The sequence below is a fragment of the Camarhynchus parvulus genome, chromosome 7 (genome assembly GCF_901933205.1).
Source record: "Camarhynchus parvulus chromosome 7, STF_HiC, whole genome shotgun sequence".
Taxonomy (NCBI): domain Eukaryota; kingdom Metazoa; phylum Chordata; class Aves; order Passeriformes; family Thraupidae; genus Camarhynchus; species Camarhynchus parvulus.
The window spans coordinates 26413162-26438206 of NC_044577.1; the positions used below are offsets into that span (position 1 = coordinate 26413162).

General features: G+C 40.1%; 1 protein-coding gene across 16 annotated transcripts in view; it reads right to left on the reverse strand.

Moving 5' to 3' along the window:
* CLASP1 (cytoplasmic linker associated protein 1) overlaps window positions 1-25045 on the reverse strand; it is a 170608-nt gene that overhangs the window by 62320 nt on the left and 83243 nt on the right. For 11 of the 16 annotated variants that reach the window (XM_030952206.1, XM_030952207.1, XM_030952210.1 and 8 more), the window contains 11 exons: window positions 24533-24678; window positions 23675-23810; window positions 22884-22954; window positions 21853-21912; window positions 21059-21136; window positions 19055-19222; window positions 18220-18269; window positions 16886-17056; window positions 8059-8166; window positions 6516-6542; window positions 4907-5074 (listed from right to left, as the gene is read on the reverse strand). In XM_030952206.1, the coding sequence (XP_030808066.1) occupies window positions 4907-5074; window positions 6516-6542; window positions 8059-8166; window positions 16886-17056; window positions 18220-18269; window positions 19055-19222; window positions 21059-21136; window positions 21853-21912; window positions 22884-22954; window positions 23675-23810; window positions 24533-24678 (1183 nt within the window). The remainder of the gene's footprint in view (window positions 1-4906; window positions 5075-6515; window positions 6543-8058; window positions 8167-16885; window positions 17057-18219; window positions 18270-19054; window positions 19223-21058; window positions 21137-21852; window positions 21913-22883; window positions 22955-23674; window positions 23811-24532; window positions 24679-25045) is intronic. The other 5 variants (XM_030952219.1, XM_030952208.1, XM_030952216.1 and 2 more) reach the window with 1 other exon arrangement.

The following is a 25045-nucleotide window of genomic DNA, read 5'->3' on the forward strand; positions in this document are numbered from 1 at the left end:
TTTGTGATGTGAAATTTCAGCAGCATTAATGTCTGGCTGACAGTCTGCTTTTTTCTTAAGCACTCCAAGTTTTGTTATTCAAGTAGAGCAGGAATCTTCAATCATTTAGGGAAGCTCTACTGTTGCAAAACAGATGAGGCTGAAAGAAACCCTTCCGGAATATTTCTTCTTTCATTTTAAAATAAACACCCTTCTGGAACAAATGAGCAGACAAAAATTTCTTTAAGTAATACCAATATGATGTTTTTACATAGATTTGCCTTTCACAGGGAGAGTTTTTTTAACAAATATCCTAAGGAAAAAAATGGTGTACTGCACAGACTTGCAGAGATGTCTTTCTCCAATGAAAGATACTGGGGAAAAAATATTTAGAACCTGAATACCTGAAAGACAGGTTAAAAAGTGATTTGAATTTGAAGAGAGCAGTAGCTTCAGATACTTAACAGAAGCTAACTTCTGCTCCTCAGACATTTCTGTAAGTTTTTCTTTATGGTTTTATAATGCACACAGTTTGAGATATATGCACACTTCAGGGGAGCTTTAAACTATATTCTTTACTTGTAGAATACCCTACATGCTTGCAGATGTTTGAGACCCTGAATGTTTTAAAAACGTTTGCAGAAAGTTATTTAGTAAACTTTATGCCTGATAAAGAATACAGTATTTTCTTAGGGCAAAACCCAGCAGTTAATTGTCAGGAAAATTTAATGACGAGGGATTTCCCTTGCTGTTTTAAAAAGGCAGTAGCATATTTCAAGTGTTCAGGAATTGCTGTTGAGGAATTTTCTCAGGCACAGAGTAAAACCTAATCTACCAGCTTTGGTGACAACACAGCAGAGGTACATATGCATGAACGTGCTAATACTTTGACTGTACCCTCATTTTTATAAAAATAATGTCATTTGCATGCTTCAGAATATATATATATTCTTAATAATCTCTATTGGTTTGTATACAGAACTTAAATGCCTAGACTCAAGCTGAAGTTCCTCTACAGTGCTTCAGTGCTCTCACATCCTTCAAGCATCCTTCAAGCAAAACAGTACAGAACAAAATAGAAACCTTCATATTTAGGTTTTAAAATTCAAATAGAGTCTTCTGCCAGATTCTTGCTTTGTCAAATCCCTCCAAGTTTTGCAAAACCAAGTTCATATCTCTGCGATGAATTAATGGTTCTGATGGTTGACCTCTGATGTCAGACAATGTGAGATGAGCTATCAACCAAACTGATTAGATCACCACAATGTCTAATGATAGTGAGTTAGATGGTCTTACAATAAACAAAACAGACTAAATTATAAGAACTGGATGAAATTAGGGTTCATGAGTACAATAATCCCATCTCAGATGTACAAGGGAAAAAGCTGACAAGTGAACTACAGGTAAAAGTAATACGAAAGTTCTCCACACAAATACTTGGTTTGAAATTGCAGACTCTCTAGAAGCAAACTTCTCATTCTTGGGTCTCATGCTTAGATGTAAATAATGGCAGCCTTCACATCAGGTTTGCACAAGCAGTTATTTCTCTTAAACAGAGAAGATCTGCCCATCTTTTCTATAATACAACCATACTAAAAACAGTAAAGGCTCTTTAGAGAGGGAGAGATGTGAATGATTACAAAAATTAGTGGATGCACACAATAGATTCTCCTTCCATACCAGCTAACAGCAGCAGCATGAATATGAGGAAAATGCACTTTAATTGCATTGTCCTACACTAGTAGGACAATGCTACTGATGAAGCATAATACTGACTTTACAAACAGAACACCTAAAGCCAAACACTGGGTACTTCAGGATTAATGGTCAAATAAAAGGGTTGCATGTTACTGCATGTTACAAAAGAAAATAAAGGAAAAAAAATGGATTGAAAAGAACTGAAGGATGAGTCTGCTGTGTACTCCCAGGCACCTGCCCCACATTTTCACCATCATGTTGTGTAGAGAAGATTTTGTATCAGCTACTCAGACTATTTCCTTTAGACACTGCCAGCAGTAAAGGCCAGCAGTGTTGTCACTTAGCTAAGTCTCTCACACTGTGACAGCCTGTCTCTGTAGTGCAGGGAGCAAAAGCAAAGAAGACACACCAAGTCTCAATTGGAGAATTCTCAACCCCCAAAAGCTGGACAGAAATCAAGTGAATGAGTAGCAAAATGCATTAAGAGGAGTAGGCAGCATGAAAGCAGACAGCGTGTCCACAGCCAGCTCTGCTGTGAGAAAGTCTAGGACAGGACAAGGATGGGTTGTTTCCAATAATACTCCAACTTTGTAATGTGTACTGTAGATTCAAGTTTTACCAATTTCATCTGGAAAGTCAGAGCACTTAGACATGGCTCACACCCTGATTAAAACACACTATCTTATGCCAGTGGAACCCAACAGATGCAAATATCATCAGCAGAACATGAAAGTGCCCCTGTTTACCAATCTACCAGGGTGTGAATTTTAATGATTCTTAAGTGGAGACTAAAAATCAGCAGACGCTTTCTTACATCAATACCAGCATTTTAAAGAGTCTGAAATTCTGCCAAACAGCCAAAGGGAAGCTCTGCAGTGGGGAACACCCAGGCAAGACAAGTCAAGAACTGCCTGCAGATTTCCAATGAACGTACACAGCATAACCCCAACAGAAAGAGGGCTGCTGCATGAAGCTGACAGGCAGCTGTGCTTGCTCCACTTCTTGGAGAATGGCTATCTTGGATGTCTCATTTCTTTCAGATGCAGATGTGCCACACGCTCTGCAGAGCATCCAACAGAATTAACTTCAGGCTGATAATTTTCAATCCATGGGAAACGGAAATCACCTGCTTGAGCACATGATCTCCTTCAAGGAGCCCAAAGAAATGCTCAAGATTAAATGGACTGCACTCCTCCTTCCCCAACAGGATACCACCACTAGTAAAACTCACTGAGCAGACAGGCTTAAAACTGAAGTGTCACAAGCAGAGACCACACAGGACCTCAGAACACTGAATGTTCCTTGTTGCACTGCCTCTGAGGAAACAAAATCTTCTTCAAGCTTCCCAGCACACAGAAGGAATCTATTTCATGGATACCTGTAGTCATCATGGAAATCAAAGCTAGCAGCAAGGTACTGATGCTAACAGCAGCAACATGCAGAGGGCTCTATTATTGCTACTGCCCCAGGAGAGCTTGAAAAACTCCAGAGGATGGTTTCTGTATTTGGAATCAAGGTGAGTGGGAGTTTATTTAATGAAATGAACAAACAAAATAAAATATCAAGGAAATACAGAGACTGAAGCAACACAATAAAAGAAGAATAAAATACTGTTAGCTACTATGTCATAAAGTAATAAGTACAATGGAATAATGGTATATAGCTGACAGCTCAAAAGCTATCTCCATCTGGGTGAGTATTACAACTTGCAAAATCCAATAAATAGAAAGAATTTCTGCATCTGAAAAGTAAAGTGTCAGACACTCCTGTTTCCATAACAGCTCACCCCAGGCTGTGTCCATCAACCTGGTAGGAACAGGTGAAAGTCACATATCTGATACATGTCAGATCTCTCTCCCACTCTCAAAGAACAAGCACTGATTATGTTCTCAGGGAGCACATCAGAGAAATGATACAAACTACTGTTTCAAAAGAATTCAAGGCTCCTGTAATATACCTGAAAGCAGGCAACCCAAGAGTGAGGATTCTACACAAGGTAATTTCCCTTCAGGTGCTCAAGAATGTTTCAAATCAGACCACATAGTATGATGATCAGCTTAAGCATGTGTGATGGCACCATCCACCATTCTTTGCTTCCTCCTAAAAAACAATGCTCTTCTACACAGTGACAGCAGAACAATTACCTCTAGTGTTTGGGAGGCACTTTACATTTTCAAAGCAATGAACAGAAAAGCATAATGTGTTCATACAGAGCCCATAAAATAGATCAGACATGAGAAGAACACTGAATTTGGAAAAGCAGTCGCAATGAATATGCAGTATTTTTTATGAACCATAATGGCATATACACTCAGGCGCTTTAAACTCATTTCAGTGTACTGGAAAGAATGAATAAAATAGTTCTTTATTAACGACCTCCTCTAAATAAAGATGCAGCTCAAATGTAAAATATAAAACTATAGCTAAGGCAATAGTTACAAATTTAACAGCCAACAGTAAGGCTACAATTTCAATAAATTTTAATCTACTGGTAAAGTTTCTGGAAATAAAAATAATTTAGAATCAGTATCATTTAAAATGTTCTTCTACATTAGCTTCAAACTTATAAAATAATTTATATTAAAAATGAAAATGTTCAGGCAGCACACTGAATACCTTTTCTCTTCAACTCAGATACACAAAGTTTCATATACATGATATTTACTCACCTGACTTTAAAAAAAAGTCTGCTGATAAATTTGAAAAAAGAAACTATTACAGAATGTTTAAATAACAGTCACTGAGACAAAAGTATCAAAAGCAGAACAATTACTACATAAGTCTAAAACGTGTTCTAAGAACGTGGCCAGGATCTTAGGGATGAGAGAAGTAAACCATTTAAAATGCAAAATTTCTAAAATAATCCAAAAAGGTACTTTTTGCCCTTGATTCCATGTGACTATAAAGACTGCTCAACTCATTTTAGGAATAAGCTTAAATGAGGTCTCATTGTTCTGATGGTTATTCACAATTGTTCTTGCTTCCTGATCTAATAATATTGCTCATGTTGACTTTCAAACAGAAAACACATCATGACATCCTTAGGCTTACTTTGAAACCATAAGCTCAACCTGGAAAATTTAAATTACTCTCCTACAAACCACAATCACATTAACTTGACAGCTGAAAAACCCAGAAGAATAACAGCAACATGAACATTCCCCAGCCAAGAGGAAAGCCCCTCCTTCAGGCACATGGGCCAGCAGGTCCCTGCAGTGACTGCTCTTACCTAGGCCTATTCTGTTGGGACTCGTCTCCCGACTGCAGCCCTGGCTCCGAGGAATCTTGCTGCGCTTCTCTGAGGATGATGGCACTGCTTGGACTCGGGATGTTCCACTGCTCAGGCCACCATAGGAGCTTCCTAAGAGCTTACCCGGAGAACTAGACCGGCTACCAGCTAGGAGAGAACCAGAAACGAGGAACAAACAATTAAAATCCCCCAAGATTTTAAACATACTGGCAGCAAAACTGGAACACAGTCAACTCTATGTAAGAATCTAATCCAAATCCCTCAGAAAACTAATGGGAGTGTTCCCTATAAGCTTTCAAGAAGACTGAGAAAAGCCCGTGGACAATGAATACTGACACCAGCAACCCTCTGCTACCCATGAAGATCAAGCCCAAAGCAGACACTGCAGTGTATGAACACCCTAGCTGGCTTTAGGAGAGCTTGTGGAGGTGCTGGGGCAGCCTTGCTGCAGCAGCAAGGGATTTCGAGGCTGCCTCACCTCCTCATAAAGCAACCCCAACCAGGCTGTGTGCAGAGCTGTGCTGCAGTGCCCTGGCTTCTGGCACAGGTCACCTGCTGCAAATCAGCTCAGGCACCTTCGTGCTACACTGCAGTGCTGGCATTGCTTTTCTGCAATAATTCAGTGAAGGAAATAAAAAACCCACCACATCTGAACAGATCAGCACAACAATGCGCAAATCCCATGAGCCTCACACTCGCAGAGATGCTGGCTTACTTAGGTCTGGCTGGTTAAACCTAAGTTATTTATTTTTCAGATTATGAAAAATTTTAGCAAGTTGAATAGTTGGCCTGTTTTATTTTTCCTTGTCTATTTGAATAGTCCATGGCAACTTTACATTTCTTCTAAGAAATGAGTATGTGAGCCCCTGAAAATCTGCTGTTGCCATTACTATTTCTGACATTCAATTTATTTGCTGAAACAGCCTGGAATAGTATATTTGAAAGGGTTGCAAGAGCATACTCAGGCAAGCTCACATTTTGAACCAATATTCACATTGATTTCTTGCTGAAATGCATCTCACATCTCAGAAAAATTTCATTTCCAAATACTGTTACAACTAGAGTACAATGAAAGTTGAAGACTGTTCTTCTATCTTAATGTAAGAAAATAGGGAACTCTATTAGCTTCATGAACAATACCATAGCACATATATAAAGTTACTTGCCCCCTCCAATTTCTTGGCCAGAGCCGTTCTGAACCAATCAAACATATTCCAATACTGCATGAGATGCCAGCTCCATTCTCCCCATCCCAAAGTGACAGGTGGCAGTCTTCCACATAGCACCACGACCTAAGAGTCACCTCACTGGTGTGAGCAGGGATGCACTGAAGTAACTGAGAGAAGAATTCAGCCCCTGGAGTTTGAGCTGCAGCAGTGAGCCAGCTTTGACATCAGAACAGACGCTTACCATGTTTGATTAGTGGGAGAAAGCAAAGTCCCCTGCCATACACATTTTGATTTATGACTTAAACAAAATGCTTTTTAAGTCTTACAGTTAGGAGAGAATGAGGAAAGCTAAAAGCTTAGCAGTTAAAAAATGTGAAGGAAATAATGTGAAAAAGCAAGAAAGGGAAAACGTTTCTTACCACCAGCAGGATTAGCTGATCTGGATCCTTGATTATGAGGGCAGACCAAGGGACAGGCAAAAAGTGGATTAAAAGACAGCAAGACAATACAGCGTTCAGCATGCGGTTTGTGCTATACACAATACACACAGATTTATTTACAAACATGTCACTCCTAAAGCCTCTGCAGAATGCAGTGAGTTAATGTGCAGATGCAACTAAACTTCCCAAGGTTGACCAACTTCTCAGCAAAATGTCAACCAAGACCCAAGTTCTGCTCTAAACTGCACCCCAGCCCAGTCTGCAAAATTACAACATGGTTATCCACTGTGTGGGCATGGAGAATCTGGTCCTGTAACTGACTCAATATATTTGAATTTGTAAATTATTCAATGTAACATTTGGTTTAAGGATAAAGATCACATCTGGTAGGGCTAGGCTGGAAACTCAGCAAACTAAACCAAGGCAGCAGGTCCAGATATGACCATATGAAATCTTCATAAGGCATTCTACAGAAAAATTAGGTCCATAATCTTTGAAACCTTTAAAGAATAACTGTTATTTAAATACTTCTGAGACTTGTCTCATTTGGTCTGACCATTTTTCTCCAAACTGAGAAAAAAGGTGACTTCTGGCTTTGGGTAAGTTTTAAGCACAATACTGAAGAAATCAATTTACACATTAGCATCCCAAAGCCCAAATATATCCTTATGACCTCAATGTAAAGATTCCCATTTGGCCCCATGCTCAATATACTATGTCTTTCTGCAGATCTCCCAGTCTAACACAAGGCTATAAACAGCTTTTTCAACCCTCCAGCATGACAGAGCAAAGCAATGAAAGAATGAACAGAAAAGGGCTTTCAAATAGGGGTACAAAGCAAGACAAGTCCTCAGAACAGACAGGTCCTTCACAAACCCAATCTCCTATTCACAAGGCTGAAGGTCCTCATAAGAGGGAGTTTCTCCTTCCCTCTTTAAAGTCTTTTTCCCTCTTTAAAGTTCCTTTTTAAAGTCTGAGTGACAAAATTCTCCTCAGATACACATGACAAATATGCAGCAGCACCATATGTGTGGCTCCTAGGAGAAAACCATGCCTTGCCAGGAAGCCAGAGAGCGCAGATGTGTCATGTGAATCAAAGCAGAACCCTTTTTCCCGTATCTACGCAAAATAGGTAATGTCCTATTTTCAACTGATGCCAAACCCCATTAATTTTAGACAGCTCACGTGTTCACACATACAAAAATAGAGTCACATAAGCAGGAGAGGCTTGGCAGGGCAAGCAGTCAGCTACAGGCACAGGGGGTGTCTCAGTAAGACACAGTGCCAGTTATTTGGAGCTACACATCACAGTGACATGAAATTCTGCTGCACAAAATGGTTAAAAAATGCCACAACTAAGCACTGGGATTTGGGGCCCTGTTTGGCAGCAGGAGCACACACTGGCTAGGTGGGGATTCGATTTGTCCAAAGTGAGCCGAATTCTCTGATGGTGCTACTGCAATTCAAGAGAAACACATGAGTAACTCTTTGTTTTGCTCCCCCAAGAATAAAGGATCCTTACGCTGGGACTGGGACACCACTTTAGCGCGGCTGCGGCCTCGGGTGTCGGCAGGCGTGGAGGTGACACTGGTGGCACTGCCAGAGCTCTGCCTCCTGGTGCGGATCCGGCCTGGAGGGATGCAAACACAAGCACACTGTTAACAAGGCTCTTATAAAGGCTGCAGCAGCCTCTAACACTCTACACACACAATTAGCCAGGGTACAAAAGAAATTTACTGGGAGAGGCAACACCTTTTATTAGGCTGGCTGAGACCAGGGCAGGGAGTGGAAACAGCCACAGCCCATAGTCCAAGACCTTCTTTGCTTTCTGTAATGCTATCAGCCAGTTTAATTAAAAAATATTACCTCTCCATAGCCTTTGCTCCTGTTCTATAGTAGCTTCTTTACAAAGATCAACAACAAAAAATTTCAAGTCTCCTAAATGCAGCTTCCTGTATCAAATTATTACTTTCTGACAAGGTGATCACCCTTTCAGAGACAGGTGTGACAGATGCCCTCCCAAATTCCATCGCTGGGATTTCCAACTAGCTGTCTGGTGCTTTATATCCTGCTTCACCTGCACAGGCTGGCAGGCACTCCTGTGACAGTCTGTCAATACAGCCTGACCACACTTTTATTTCAGGCTCATTGAATTTTCCCTGCTGTTTACAGGTCCCTCATATTTATCCAAGATCAGTGCAACTTTACTTGTAATGGAGAGCCCTATTTAACATAATCAGTGTTGAGGAAAACAGATTCTGTGTGCCTTCTCTTTATTTAAGCAGAGAATGGAGATAAAGTCCCAAAGTGTTCTCAGTCCTTGTTCTGTCCTTTCCTCATGGAAAAGCCACTGAAATTTGAGCTTGGAAAGCTTACGAGGTCATCAGTTCATCCCCTTCCTGGGGTAGGGTTGTTTCCTACAGAACGCTCTTTCCAGTGCTATGCTTCAATTATCTGTCTCTAGTTAATGGGAAAGAAATGATAATTAAGAGTAACACAAAGAAAGCCTCCATCAATACTTTTCCGCACGTCAGTTCTTAGCCAAGACTGAAGTTCTTTTCTCAGGACTCATGCCAGTGCTATCCTGCATTCAGAGGATGACTTCCAGTTTCAGGCACAATAATGAAAGGAAAAAACCCACAGCAGGTAAGAGAAGTCTAGACAACTGCACCCAATGGTTATAGATACTCATCTCCTGCCCTCTGTCTCCACCATAAGCATACAGAGATATATGAACAGGGAAACACACACACTTCCCACCCAAAAAAACCCACTTCACATAAGGCACACATGCAGGACAAGACAATGGCAAGCAGCCCAGAAAGAGCGATTGGGAGCTATGTTCCTTCTCTGAGCTCTCAAAATATTCATAACATGGTCTGAAAGCTTCTGCTAGACCCAAAGTGACAAGGAGATGCCTAACTTTGAGAAGACAGGGCAAATTTGTTTGCAAGGGAAAAAGCCTACAAGACAGCTCTACTTCAAACCTCTCCACCAGCACCTAGTTTTAAAAGAGCTGAATAGGCAAAGCACAGGACAGTACATTCAAACAAGTGTTTATAGATGAGACACAGAAGGAATCATCAGAAAACTGGGAAAACACAAACAAAATTTTTAAACCACTGTCTCAACTGAACAAGCCCTGAGCACACCCCTGTGGGTCCAACAGCCAAAAGCCTGGCTGCTGATGTCTCTACCACAAACAAGGCTGCAGATTCCTCTGCTCTAGGGCATTCTTGCTCCTTAAAAAGGGTCAGCCTGATGCACCACTGGAGGCAAGCTCTAGAGCCCTCTGCCAGCCAGATCCACCCCATGCAAGTTTGGCACAGCTCCACATAGGTGAGCAGAGCCTCTCTCACTTGTTAATGAGGTGGACCCAAAGCCCAACACAGGCTCCAAGGCAGGCAGGCACAGGGAAGGAGGCAGGCAGGCATCGTGCTCCTCTCAGAAGCCTCAAGGCTTCCCTTCACTTCCCTCAGGAAGGCATCACAGTAAGATAAGAATTTAAACCTGACCATCTTAGGAACCAGCAATGGAATTCATTTACATCCTTCCAGAAGGCCAGTGGGAGGCCTTGGCATTGCAGGAAGTCCTAGGGGGAAATCAAGCTGAAATTCAACACAACACAGAATAACAGGCAGTAGTGGAAGACACATTTAGTGATGTGCATGGGCCAAGAATGGGTGAGAAGGGACTGATGTCTCCTCCTCTTATACAAAAGCCACTTAAGACCCTCAAAATTTTCGGATTTTTCTGCATCTACGATAGTTGTTGTTTTTTTTCTTGTATCTTCATCAGTAGGTGACCAAGAAGGGGAAAACTGGGATAAAATAATATATAAAGTGAAACCGAGATTAGCTTCTGAAACCATTTCTAGAGGTTTAAAAAAATTCAACAGAACTAACACAAACTTAATTAACATGTGATTATCAACAGGACTGGAAGAAGAAAACTCAGCCCTATTTTGAAACCCCTGAGGGCTGGTGGACAGATTCCTACCAATTTCAGCAGTTTCTGAATGAATGAACAAATGCCCAGGAACAAAATTCTGCTTCCTTTTGGACTGGCACATTTGCACACTGATTTAGGCCAACTGGGTGTCAGAGAGAACAGTGTGAGAGAAGAAGTTGTTCTTCCACAGTAAGAACAGATTCCAAACACTGATACAGATTTTCTCATCCTTTAAAAAATGCTGACAAGCATTTGAACTAACACTGCACTGGACTTGCATTGTGCAAATGGATTTTTAATATATATTATACAAGTACAACCTGCATATATAGTAGTTAATCCATACAACACAAATGTGGCTACTACATTCCCCCAGGAATTTCATTTGCAAACAAGAATCTGCACACACATCTAAGAGTTATTTGCACATAGGACTATGTGTGTGGTTTTATCTCTATCATTCTAACCCAGACAGAAAAACTCATTTCAAGCAGGACTGGAAACATAATATCAAGTAAACTATTTAGAATGTTTCTTGTTCTAAAATTCAAGCAAACATCTCCCCTCCCAAAACTTCTTTGCTTTCAAGTGGGTTTGTTTCCATATCTAATTCAAACTACAGATGTAGCAATCCATATTTCACAAGCATTATTTTTCTGCTGCTTTTAAAAGTATTTCTGCATCCTAACAACAACAGCACAGCAAAGGAACAGATAAAGACTGCCCCAACATGGTTTCCAAAAACCATGAAACTATTTCCATCAAAAAGCCCTTGATCTAAATTTGACATGCAACACACTGCTGTTGGTACAGAAAAGATTTTGAAAGATTCCATATAAATGTGTTGTGTTAAGAAATCATTTCTGGATTTTTAGGAGGTTTTGGTTTTATTTTTTAAAGTTATTGTCGTTTTTACAACAATGGTTCAGAATCAACCCTGAAATGTCTAACAAATGGCTAAACCTATAAAGGTTGTTTTGTTTTAGTTTTTTTCAGAAAAGGAACAAATTAAGGAAGATTCTATGATAACATTTGTGCTTTACAAGAGGCTTCACACGGCAGGTTGAGTCCTCTGGGTGGATACTGCAGCATCCCCACCCCCAGTGCACAGAACAGCCATAGGCTTTGTGACACTCAGTCTGCATATCACACTGAAGAAAATGGTTTTCAAATAGTCTAGAAATGGTATGCAACAGCCTCACAACTCACTTTAATCAATTCCATGCTGTGAATAGGGACACCTACAACCACACAAGTTATACATGGACACACTGGGGCATTGATGGGGATCACACACTCCAGGGATCACATTCCTGCATTTAGGTTACCCAGCACCGGGGGTTTTGCCCCACTTGGAGAAAAATATTCCCGAAAGAGCCTCTGGCCCTAGCTATCACTGCTAAATAACACATGGACATAGGAGACACAGAGATCAATTAAAAACATAGATAATATTTAAAGAACTTTTTACAATCCCCATCAGAATGGTTTCCATGCATATTTAGCACTTCTCCAATGTTAGAAAGACCTGACTCTGCACAATGATTTTCCCTGAGAGGCACTTGATCCTCATTGGAAACCATCAGGCTGTGCTGCCTCAGGGTTTTACGTGGGATCTCCCTCTAAAGCAGAGGGCTCAGTGAACACTCCACTTTATCCTACACAAACAAACAAAGCCAAATCAATTCAGCACTTGCAAAGGGATGGAGCAAGAAAAGCAAAAAACCTACTACCTGAGCAATTCTGTGTAAGGTACCACTGTCAGTCATGACTTTGAATCCCAGCCTCACTCTTAAGGACAAGGGAGAGCTTTAAGGCAGAGAAGAAAACAGAAATGGCAATTTCTCTCAACTTGTGTTACTCCTAAAGCCTTTGATAATGCACTCAAGGCGTCCACCTGAGCCTAAGTTATCTGAAAACTGCAACAAACCCCATTTTATTGCCTTTCTGGTGAATACTCAACACTATTAAAAATTGTGCCACTGATTGCAAACTGCTGATTCTGTTTCGAGCTTGCCAGTTGCAGGTCAAACCAGCATTTATGCTTTCCCTTCTTGTCTGAAGGGCTTGACTTCATGCTTGCTTTGAAAAAAAGGTAACACAAATACTCTGAACCATTCTAATTAATGAAAGCATTATGCATACTTTTAAAATATTACTTGAAAAGCTGTTTCATGATAAAGTAATAAGAAACTCTTCTAATGTTTCCTTTTAATCAGGTATAACAAACAAGGCACAAGGGCCACCTCCCTAGCCCTAGCTGTGAAGATCAAGACTGTAAAGATGTATCTCTTTCTGTGTGTAAAGCCCTTAAATGCAGTTCAAAAGATCCCCTTACATGAAGAGTCTGGGCAATCAAGGCACATCTGTGCACTGCATGAAGACCTGCACAAACCTCACTGGAATACAGACTCAATTACCTTTCCAGAAGGAAGTGCATTCCTACAGCATTTGCCAATTGTTGGGACGTCACAACTTCAAACCAAAGGACTGATTCTCAGCTCTTACTTGGCATTCTTGCACTGCATCACCTACTCTATCTTGCTCCTTTGTTTGAGTTGCCTGACTCCAAACCAAACTGCGAGGAGAACCAAGGGCAAAGCAGAAGGGAACTGCCAAGTCCACACAATGCTGGCTCCCAGCTGAGGGGAATGAGCAGAATTTTACAATGTAGCTGCAGAAAGCCATGATGGGAACCAGACTGCAGATTTAATGTCAAGCTGAACGACACAAAATAACACAGGAATTTCTCTTAAATTACTTACTGGTGACCTGCAAAAAACCCAAAACAAACCACAGGAGCAGGACTGTAGATGACATTTCTGCTTTATGTCCAGTTTCCTTCTGTTTCTAGAGCAAGAGTATGTTTTTCTCTAACCCCACCCTCTTAATTTTTACATTTATGTCAAGAATACAAAGTTTTATCTTCCCTGCAGTTCCTGACTCAATCTGCAAGATCACAGAGTTGGCAGAAGATCTCACTCAGTTTCATTATTCAGTGAAGGACACACTCAATCCTGAATAAAGGGTTTTTTGCCTCAACTACCTCAAAGGAAAAAGATGAAAAGTTTCAAACAGTGATTAAACTCATTCTTGAAGTACTCTAGCTATAGTATACTGAGTTTTAATTCTCCCTGATCCTCCCCATCAAAAAAGAGAGAATCCTACGGCAAGAAGAAGGTATAAGACTTGGTATTTAAAACTGAGGGAATAGCAAACTCAGCTTCTGAAAGTTCATCTCAATCTTCGCTGCCCCAAGCAACTTGCTGGTTTCTATTACAGATTTCTACCAAATCCAATCTGCTCCTAATGTAACTGAATTGAAAACAGTAACCAAATAAAACTCCCACCCCTCTACATCATGACAATAAAGTATTTAATAAACTAAAAATAGAGGTATTGCACAGGACAGCTGTTGTAACAGGCCTCTGCAAACATTATTACAGCCAAGGAGAGGATTGAAAGCTGGTATTTCATATAAAACATTAAACCCTCAACATTTCAAAGGTAGGCCAAAAATAGATGGGTTTGAGAACTAAGACCAAAAAAAATAATATCGTCAACAATTAAAAAAAAGGAAGAATAAAAGAGATCAGTTATCACAACAACTTGGAATTTTCATCTAACTCATGACTGATTTAGAAATACAGGTCTCAGGTCAACTTCATATTCCTTATCACTGACAGATCACAAAGCACAAATACTTCCTGCTCAAGATGCAGAGGTCAGCTCATCTCTCAACACTAAGTATCATTTCCAAAAATGGTACAGACCTTCTCTTCCAAATAATAAATCAACATGTCACTAATAGTAAGGAAAATAACACAGATGTCACAACAGCACAGTGGCACTTCTCAGACCACCACATCCAAATACAAGCAGCCATCAAAGATATGAGCACAGTCCCACAAGACAGTAATAGATCCCTTGAAAAGAGATTTGCACTGGGAAAAAAAAAGCTTTGCTGCAGAGTGTGGTATCTCCATTCTGTATAGAAAACATTTTTGTTTCCAACTCCTGTCTACCTCAGGAAAAGTAATTTCCCAGTGATCTTTTTTTGCTGAAGAAATAAGAAATAAAGAACAAGTTTTGACAACGAGCCAGAAAAACAGACTGGGATCCTTCCCAAACTAGCAGGCTCAGTGCTCTAGAATAAAAAGCCTTTCCTCCAACTGTCTTTGGTGTAAGCCATCTCACTCAGACAGTTAACAACAAAAAGAGAGGGGTCAGGTTTAAAGAGGTTGACTAAATATTCCTTCCCTAGAGATCATTGTTTACTGTCCTCATTTTTCTGCCATGTGATCATCTCATTCAATTCTCTCACTGCCCAGTCTCTTCCCGAAAGCACTTGGCAGTTGTGACCTGAGCTTTGGATGGAAAAACACAGCAAACCTTTACACATCAAGGAGAAAAGAAATCATAAGCCTTGTGTTGTTTGGGAGTTTTTTGGGGGTTTTTTGGTTGGGCTTTTTTTAGTCTATACACAGGTCACCTTGAACCAAAAGCAGAGCTTTAAATAGAGAAACCCACATAACAACTTAGTGACCAGAGTCATAAAAGCAGACTAATGGTTTTTAGCAGGGAGGAGCTCAAAGAGAAAGTGAAGAATACCCCATGGCATCAAAATGAGCAGGACAACCATGCAACACTTCATGCAGGTCACCAGTGAACATGGATGAGAACCAGGTAACACTTTGAGAACAGAGACCAGGTAGGGTAGTACGACTGTGGACACACCTCAGTTACACAGAGACTGCTTACCCTCGGCTTTACTGGTAGTACCATCTTTAGGCAAATTAAAGAAAAGTAAGGACAGGGTTAATAGGGAAAAACCAGTAACATCAACAGAAGTGGGCACTATATATTAGCTAAATAAATATGCAAAAAAAAAAATTAATACAATTAAAGAAATGAAAAAAGTTGGACCAAGCAGCAAACCAAACCTTGATGTATTGGAAGAAAACACTTGCAGGTTTTCCCTCCTGCAACAACCAACCTTTGCCCAACTCCATTTTCATTGTTTGCCTTGCCATTTCTCTCATGGGAATGTGCAGGTGATAAATGTCCCTGCTAGCTAAAAAGGAAGCAGGATCTTCAGGAGCAGCCATGCCCGCATCACTTAAGAGTGAATTTGCTACTTTTCTCTTAGAGCCTGGTTAAAGAACAAGACTGACACTGGATTCTAAGCTTCAAGGACCAAGTCAGCTATAAGTAGATACTTCCTCCCTCTTCATTCTTCCTCATGACATAAGACTGTTTGAAGCCAGTGTAGCCACTGAAGCCAGAGTGCAGCACAACTCAAAAGTGGCTGCATCTGCAAGCCCACCATCATGGGATCAACTTCACATTCTGTAATTACACTTCCGCTGCAATGTATCTGCATCTTGAACCAAGTAAGAACAGTTTAAATCAGAGTAAGAATTCAACTTCTGAACTGAATACAGCCAACACACCTAAGCCAAGGTAAAGCATTTCAGATGTGAAAGAAACCTGTCTGAAAATCGAATCCATAAAAATCATCCCTATATAATTCACCACTTACTTTTTAACAGGTTAAAGAGCAAATGCCCTACACTGAAAGAAGAAACTCCTCAACCCTTCTCAGTGAAGACAATGTACACAGCTTCAATCAAGAGCACAGACCCCTGAGTTTCTTCCCTATTGTAAAGGTAGACCAATGACAAGTTTGGGATTAGATTAGTGTGAAACCAGCAGAATGAGGAAGGAGCTCAGATGATCAGCTCTGCTCACAACTGAGAAGAAGCTCAGCAAATACGATGTCAATCACTGCCTTGCATTTCCTCCTCCATGACTCCCTCGATGGCAACTCCAGGAGAGAAAGATCCAATGCAAAGTTTGTTTTAAGAAACCCTGAGACACCTGAAGGTGATACACAATGCTCTGAAGGAATATTGTGACATGTGGCTATAATCCAAAGAGTCAGCTTAAGGAACAGATACTTATATCCTGTCTGATGACATGGCAAGGCCAACCTCCTCTCTGCTTCTCCATCTTTCTCCTTTGTGAAACAGAAAGGGAGCAAACTCAACTAAGATGTACTATTCAAAGCATAAAACAATGGAAAAGCAGTTTCAGGAAAGGAGGGAAGGAAAAGAAAGAAAAGAGACAGGGGAACATGTCAAAAGGAATTAAGTAGCACTGTCCTCAATCTGTGAGACGCAGATTATTACACAATTCAAAACTGTTGCTTCAAGTCACTTCAGTTGTAATAGTTGTCATTTTTTTCTCCTTAATCCCAAAGGGCAAGAGATCACACACTGATCCTGGAGAGCTGGTAACTATCTCAGAGGCACGTTCTTCTAGTCAGAGTTTATTATTCCAATAAAACTGCGAGGCACTAAAGGAAGCTAACTGCAATTGTAGAACAGTAGATTTACCTAGTGATGCGTATGACCCTGGGGGCAAGGCTGCAGCAGAACTGAAGGGGGTGGATGCTCCAGCAGACGTCACTTTTGACTTGGCACTAGCTGCTGCATTCACATCGACGTCACTGCGGGATCGCTGCAGAGATCCTGGTGTTGACACAGATTTTGTACTTACTGTAGATGCTGCAGATGGGAGTGGGAGATCCAGAATAAAGAAGATTAATTTTTTGAGCTGTGTGCTTCAAAGAGCCTGACAAGCAGTTTAAAGTACTATTTTTAACACTCCCTGCTGGCACTGAAATACCTCAACTAAGAATGCTTTATCAGGGCAATGTGGGCTTCCCCACACTGCCTGCAAAGATATTTCATCAATGCTGCCCTGATACTACCTCTAAGAACTTTATCGAGTTCTAAAAGCTTAAGTGATAAGATAAAAAGGCTGTCAGGCCAGTAAAAAGAAATTTATAACAGAGTCTAGATGGGAAAGTTCAACCACAGTACCCATCACTGGCACGTGAGAGTTGCTGGCCAAAACAGACCTGCAGGTCCTTCAGTCCAGGTTCTAATAACTTCCTTCCCAACACCTCATCTTCTCATGAGGATCGTTGTTCCCATCACTTGTTGATGCTCACCCTCTTAAGCATGAAGCTTGACTACTCAGCTGCAAGCAAACATGCATTTGTGTGCACAGTCAAGTAGGTTACACAACAACATCTCCTTGAATCAAAGGTCTCAGTAGTTACAGACAAACCAGCCAGAACCCAACCTTGGTCAGGTGTAAAAGGCAGCTTATCTTCTACCAACAAAGTTTTGTCTATTATATTCTATATTAAAATGTATTATTTAGATTATTGTATGCATTTATTTAGGACAGAAAAGCTGTACCTAAATATTCCATCTGACAAGAAAAACAGATTAGAAATGAGATGGAAATTAACACTGTAGGACTTGTGTGCAGACACCTCCAGTAAGTGCTGAAACCACAGAGAATAAATAACAAAAATTGTAAAACTGAAGGTACTATTAGACTATGTAGCTGCATGTCTTAGCATCAGCAGCACTTATACAACTATTACAAAGCATACCTTGACTACAATTTTCAAGACTTTTTAGGCTTCCCTTCAGGTGTAAGAAATTAATGATTTACTAACTTATTTTAAAAGCATTATTTTATCAGCAGCTGATGCACAGACTATGGTGTAAAATCCAAGAGTAATTAAAATTTCTACATTCTGAGCTGCTGTTTTTTACTGAGCAGTAAACAGTGATCAAAGTTGGTTTTTGATTATCACAATGTCACACTTCCTCAGCAACACCTGAGCACATTTTTCAGCTCCTGTTCTCACCTCTTGATGTTGTACTTCCAGTAGGACTTCTTTTGGCAGACAGTGGACGGCTGGAAGTTAACACAAACACTTATTAAAACAAAACTTTGTATTTCAGTCATCAAGAGCAGTACAATTCTGTTCCCTCAGTACACAATTAAGTGAACAGGAAATTATTTATATGCAGGAATAAACTACCAAAGCTTGTTGTTTAAGAATACAGCACCACCATGAAATTATTTATAAAAGCATTAAGAAATAAATTAGTACTCACATTATTTGTGCAAAAAAAAAATATTTTTAAGAATACTTTTTGTAGTTTTAAAAAGTTAAACCAGTAAGTTATGGATATTTTTCATATAGGTCTTACACTTAAATCACACACATTTGGAGACTAAGTTGACTGTATACCTGAGAGTAGATAAAATACATACATCCAACATAAGAGTTACATATTGACTCTGCAGTTACAACTCAAGTTTGTAATTTCTTTTCTTTTATCTGGAAAAAGACAGACTTAAACCTCTAGGATTAATGCTAAAGGCAGAACTTCAATCTAAGCACTGTTTTAAGCACCTGAAAGGAATAACTAACAGTATCTGCTGAGCACAAATAGCTTCCTAGAAAATTATTTAGGGAGTCAAGATAATGATTATATTTTAAAGCCAGTACAGGGTTTTGTTGTTCACACCGTGTTGGTTAAAAAAACCCCAAACAAATAAATAAATAAACAAACAAACAAACAGATGTATTTTGGAGTAACCAAGTGTAGAGTCCAAATAATGACCAGATGAGCCAAAGCAATGTGATGGCTCCCTTCAGTGTAATGGAGAGGCAGTGACACAGAAAGCCTTACTTGAGACTCTCCTGGGAGCTGGAGGAGGAGCGATCCGACTGTGGCAGGGACACAATGCTGTCAGAGTTCTTCAGGTGGGACTGCAGGGCCTTCTGGTAGGAAGACTCCAAGGTGTGGTACAAATGCTCAGCCTCTCTGCTGAAGTGACTGTGGAAACCCCAGTAGCACCTGGAAATGAGGCACAGCACTGTGAACACCTCCTGGGCAACTTTAGGGGCTGTGGCACAAAGGCACAGCCAGAGCCCTTCCCACAATACCCATCAGTGGGGCCAATGCCCAGGCATTTCCAAGCACCTACTGCCCTGACACATTTAAGACAAACAGCTTTTTCAACCCTTGTGTTGCTCAAACAGCTGCACAAAAGACAAACCAAATAAAAGAACCATTTGGTGCATTTGTTGTAAAAGCAGGAGTAGCCAACAAAGCTGCATTAGGGAAGAAGCCCTCGTCCCTCCAGTTGTGTACTGCACATGGGAGACTGCAGGCCCACCAGACTGACACTAGTTTGGGACTGGGTGTGCAGTAGCTACTTCAAAACCTGCCAAAGGCAGAACACACATGAATGGGCCTGATTCAGGAAAGCACCAGCTGCTGTTTCCTTCCTTAAGTCTAACCAACAGGTCTCCAAGAATGCTGCAGAGACATGTCTCTGTACTGAGCTGAGGATGCTGCCTGTCTCTTTGGGGAAAAAAAAAGAAAAACAACAAGCAAAAGGAAAGAGATGCTCACATGGACTTCAAATCAGTGCCATGATGAAAATAAAAGAGCACTTTCAGATGAGGGAAGAATTCTTGTATTTGGACCAGGAGGTCTGAATCTCCTAGCTGGTGGCTAAACACCATTCACTCTTGAGGCACAAAGGAGATGAAGACTCTCAGTACTTTTCAAGGGGCAACTAATGGGCAGTTCAAGAGTAAAATCATTAGCTCAAATGAATAAAGAATTGTTTGTGTGTGACAGCGAGTCCTCAGAGAAGCCACATGCACTCCCACATCACAAGAAGAAAACAAATTTCTGTCTCACAATCAGCCACACTACTATTGAATAAACATGGGAAGAGAGAATTAAGCATGCTCTCTGAAGTCCCATGCCATTCTCCTTGCTGTCTATTCAGCTTAACTAGTCACCCACTGTGAAGTCTCAGTGACTACTGTAATTTTCAGTGATGGACATGCTGCCTTTCAAAAGGATTTAAGCATCCTAATGTGAAACACCACTGCTTAAAACACAGCATTTAGATTAATAAAATTTATTATTCATTGTTTTTATGTTTTACACTATCCCCTTTCTGCAGAAAAATGTTCCTGTAGTGTTCTGTTCAGAAAAGCAGGACCCTGGTACATAGCATACTACTGTAAGTATGATCATATTAATGGAAATGCATAAGATCTTCAAAATAATAAAATTAATTGTAAATATTAAAATTTCCTATGAATATACAAAATTTTTTTCTTCAGTGTCATAAAATACTACCTTAATTTAGGATACCATTTAGCAGTGTACTAGCACAAGGACTTTGATTTCAAGAGTAGCAAATAACAATAGAATAGGCTACTTCAGTGGGATGGGACCTATAAGAGACATCTAGTCCAGCTGCCTGACCAATTCAGAGCTGACCAAAAGTTGAAGTCTCTTGTTAAGGACATTGTCCAAGTGCCCCTGAAACAGGTTTCTGTAGGAACCCTGTTCCAGTGTTTGACCCCTCTCTTGGTAGAGAAATCTTTCCTGATGTCAGCCAGAACTTCTCTGTCAGAGTTTCAAAGCATTCCCACCTGTCTATCACCAGAACACAGGAAGAAAGGATCAGCACCTCCCTCTCTGTTTACCCTCCACAAGGAACTGTACAGAATGGTCACCCCTCAGCTTCCCTTTTTTGCACCAACTGGGAAGTCAGGAGAATATATCTTGTCTGGATTTTTGTCTCAACCATGCAATATCACTGACTCACAAAACAGGGGCAAAGAAGGGGAGGAAGAAGAGACACCAACAACAGCTTCCACTTACTTTCTTGCCTCTATCCTGGCTTCAGAGTCTGCATCATGAATTCCCTTCTTTATTGTTTCAGCCAACACTGATATGTGTCTGAAGTAAGAAAGAAAATATTATCCAGCAGTTCAGAAAGACGTGCCACACTTAGAAAAAAATGACTAATTTGATTTTGCCTTTGTTTCTGAGAAGAAACAGTTCACCACATCCTTTCCTTTCCATCAAGGATCTTTTGTGCCCTTTATTTATTTATTCTTACAAGTCACTTTTATTTCATCTACACTGCTGTCTAGGAAACAGCAAGCAGCATCCTTCACAGACCTTTACTTAGCTATCCAAAAAGTATGGATTCAAGAACAGTCTCCAAAGCCCTAAATAGTCTTGTGCAGTCTAGGGCTAAGGAATTGTACCCCAGTCTCTCTTTGCACAATTACTTCAACTGGCCACTAGCTTGAAGTAACGCAGATGACTCAGAAGCTCCTGATTAGACATGCAGCAGACTTCACCTCATCATCTCACTTCAGGGTGCAAAAGGAAAAAAATTCTTAAACAAAAGTTAGTGAGTTCAGGGATATGCTCAGCCAGGTTTTCCAAGGCTGGCATAGGAAACATACTCAGCAAACTCTGACAGAACTACAGAACTAACAGTGTATGTGCATACGTGCTTCTTTTGGGTGGCAAAAAAATCTCTACTACAGCTACCTAATATGATCTTCTCTCCTAATGATCCTTTCTCCAGAATGACCCAGGAAATTATCTCCTTCTCCCCAGATAAGTAGGAGAGAACAAACCCACTTGTATTCAGAACTTACCTTTCTAAGGAGTGTGTTTGCCACTCCTGCAACAGCAAGTCTAAAAATTCAAAGCAGCGCCTGAGAGGAGAGAGAAGAAAGAGAAGAAATGCTGAGTTTAAGTTAATTGGGACACACTGGCTTTGCCATACCTGACTGTGAACAACAGCCATGTTTGAAACGTTTTGGGACATCAAAATTCAGTGCTGACCTCAATAAAAATATCAACAGCTCTAAAAAAACATTAATAAACAGTCAGAAGTATTAATTGGAGGCAGCTTGCTATAGAGAAGCCTGAAGAGAGGGACTGCCATAAAACAATCCTGAAAGCTTCCTTTTTCATTAAACAGGATACATGCCCAGAAGAAGATTGACACTGATACTCTGTACCTCTTAGTCCAGGCTTCACACAGAAACCTCACAGTTTGCCTAACATCAGGACAGACCTTTCCAGCTTTAATCTCCCTTCCTCACTTCACAAAACTTAAGGCACAAGTGTGCTGAAATGTATTCAAGGTTTGTCACCAAATACAGCAACCACAAAGCCCTTCCTTTTGTCTAACTCAAAGAGAACCAGTTAATGCATAAGGAGGAGACAAGAGTCTCCCAGTGAGGCAGTGGGCTGAAGCATGTAGATTCTAAGTGCAGAAAGGATCATTAGACCATTCAGTCCAACTTCCCTTCCAGGTGATGCTTTCATGTAAGACTGATTTACTGGCTCAAAGAAAACAGGCCACTGTAACAGCCAGCAGTGGGGAATAGGAACGTGTCTGTAAAAATGCCAAAACATGGCATTTTTACATGTAAGGACAACAATTATTTTAAGAACCATTTCTCCTTGTCGAAAAATGCCTTTTCCTCTCTGCAGTGATGCAGTTTATGCAGGATAGCTGACTTTGAATGTGAACTCAAATCATGGAGAAGAATGAGATTCATGTTATAATAAGTAAGTGTGTCTTCAACCCTTCCCACAAATAACAACAAACACATTCACATTTTCAGAAAGCATCTATTTACTATTAAAAAGCAGTAAATGCAAACTACATTCTCACCTTCTAACTGCAACAGACTTGGAGGTACAATTACTGGTTATGATGGGTATTAACCGAGGGATGTGCGTGTGCTGGAAGTAAAGAAAGAATAGGAAGAAATCTTTACACAACAATTCCATAGAATGAAAGACCATCTCCTTCAGCCACCTGAGCTCAGTATTCAGATCCTTGTTCTTGCTCAGTACTTAAAAACAGAACTGCTAGATAAACGAACACTAACAGATATAGGCAGATTTTTAATATCAAAAATATTTTACAATTTATCAGTTAAAATACCTTTAACAAATACTTGATTTTCTTCTTAATGACACTCTCTAGAGTCAAGTAGCTGAAGTCACTGCAGGAAGATCTAAACTGCCAATGGTAACAATTTTAGAGACATCAGGCTACATACAGCTTATCCAATGAATCACTAGGCAGAAGTCACCACTGTGAACTAATACTTTTGAGAAACATGGACTGTCTGTGAGGTATTTTAGAGCATAATTAAGAGGATGAGTCTGTGCTGCAAGGCTGGTCTAACACCCTTTCAAAGAAAAATGTTTGCTCAGCTCTTAGAGAGATGGAAATATCTTGCCCTGCAAAAAAGAACATTTCCTCTACTATTCTGGCAGAGCTTAACAAGCATCATCTGCACAAGGCTGCAGAACATCTGAAACAGCCAAGCCCAGCACTATCAGAAAAGCAGATTAGGTATTAATCTTATTTTTATTGCAGCAGCATTCATATTTCATCAGAAACACTGCAGTGTTTGGAAATTATAACACTGTTCTCTTTTGATGTATACTTACTCGAATGATTAATCTAACTGCTACAACACCAGAAGTGGCCATGACTTTGGCACTATTTGGAATTAGATTAAAAATTGTTGGCATGATGGCTTCTGCCCCATGGTCAAACTTGTTTCCCAGAACTGATGACAAATGTCTGAAAAACAGAATGAAGTCATGCTGGTAAGTGAGCTGAAGATAAAGCAAGTCAGACTTGTACAGAACATGTGACATAAGCACATCTGACATCTCAATCTTTGCAACTGTCACCTCCTTTCCAGCTCCAAAGGACAGATAACACCATGTTTCAAAAAGCAGTTCTTTTCATTTCAAACTTGTGTCCTATATTCATCTGAACCCTGAGAAACAGTAAGGTCAGCATAAAATAAAGTAACTAGCACAGCTAAAAATTTATTTATCAAGCAAATGGGATCAAGGTGATAGAATATTTTTTGTTAGTTTATATTACAACTTCCCTAAAGCTCCCTATTAAAAATAAATGTGAGAAACACTGCAGCACACTTTTTCTTGAAGTATTTCACAAAGGATAGACTATCAGAAATAAAAACTAGCTCAATCCAAACCACAACAAAACATAAACATTTCCAGCTTTATTGTTCAGTGCTTCCCTACTTGTGCATGAAGGCATGGCTTGCTCATTCATTCTGTGCATCCCACATCAGCATTGTTTAGTACTCAGGAACACAGCTTGGCAGAATTACAATTAGTAGCCTACATGATGGAGTTTCAAACAGATGCAGAAAAACCATGTTCTAGCTTTAACTAAATAGCACTACCTGCATCCTAATTGTGTTTTAACCAATGCCTGTTCCTTTTCTTCTACATCCCATTTCAAACTCACATAGAAAATAAACTCACCCCAAGGTGATACAAGCCTCTCGGACAACTTGAGAGCGCAGGTCTTTAGCAGATAATTTAAATGCTCCATCCAAAAGTCTTAAGTGCTGGAAGAAGTTATCATATTCTGCAGCTCCAGCCAAAAGTAAGGAGCGGATCTTTTTCAACTGTTAGGAGTATAAAAGAAATCAGTGACTGTTAATGAGCAGCAAATATAAGGACAGTTCAAGACCAATACCTGGTTCCAGGTTTCTTGTGCAGTTATTCATCAACATGTATTGAGGAAGTTAATACTTGATGTCCAAGTAATTTTATTATTTCCTATCTTATATTCAACCCATGGTTAGTTAACATACTAAGGACAGTAAGCTAAACATCCTTGCTAACTTACAGAAATCCAGAAGTGTTGCATTCAGCTATTCAAATTGTATAGTTAATAACCCAAACAATATTTTTTAAACTAAAAGGTATCTTAAACATTCCCCTTTGTTCCCTTATTTACAGCAGCTTCTAATGTTTAGGTAATCTCACAGC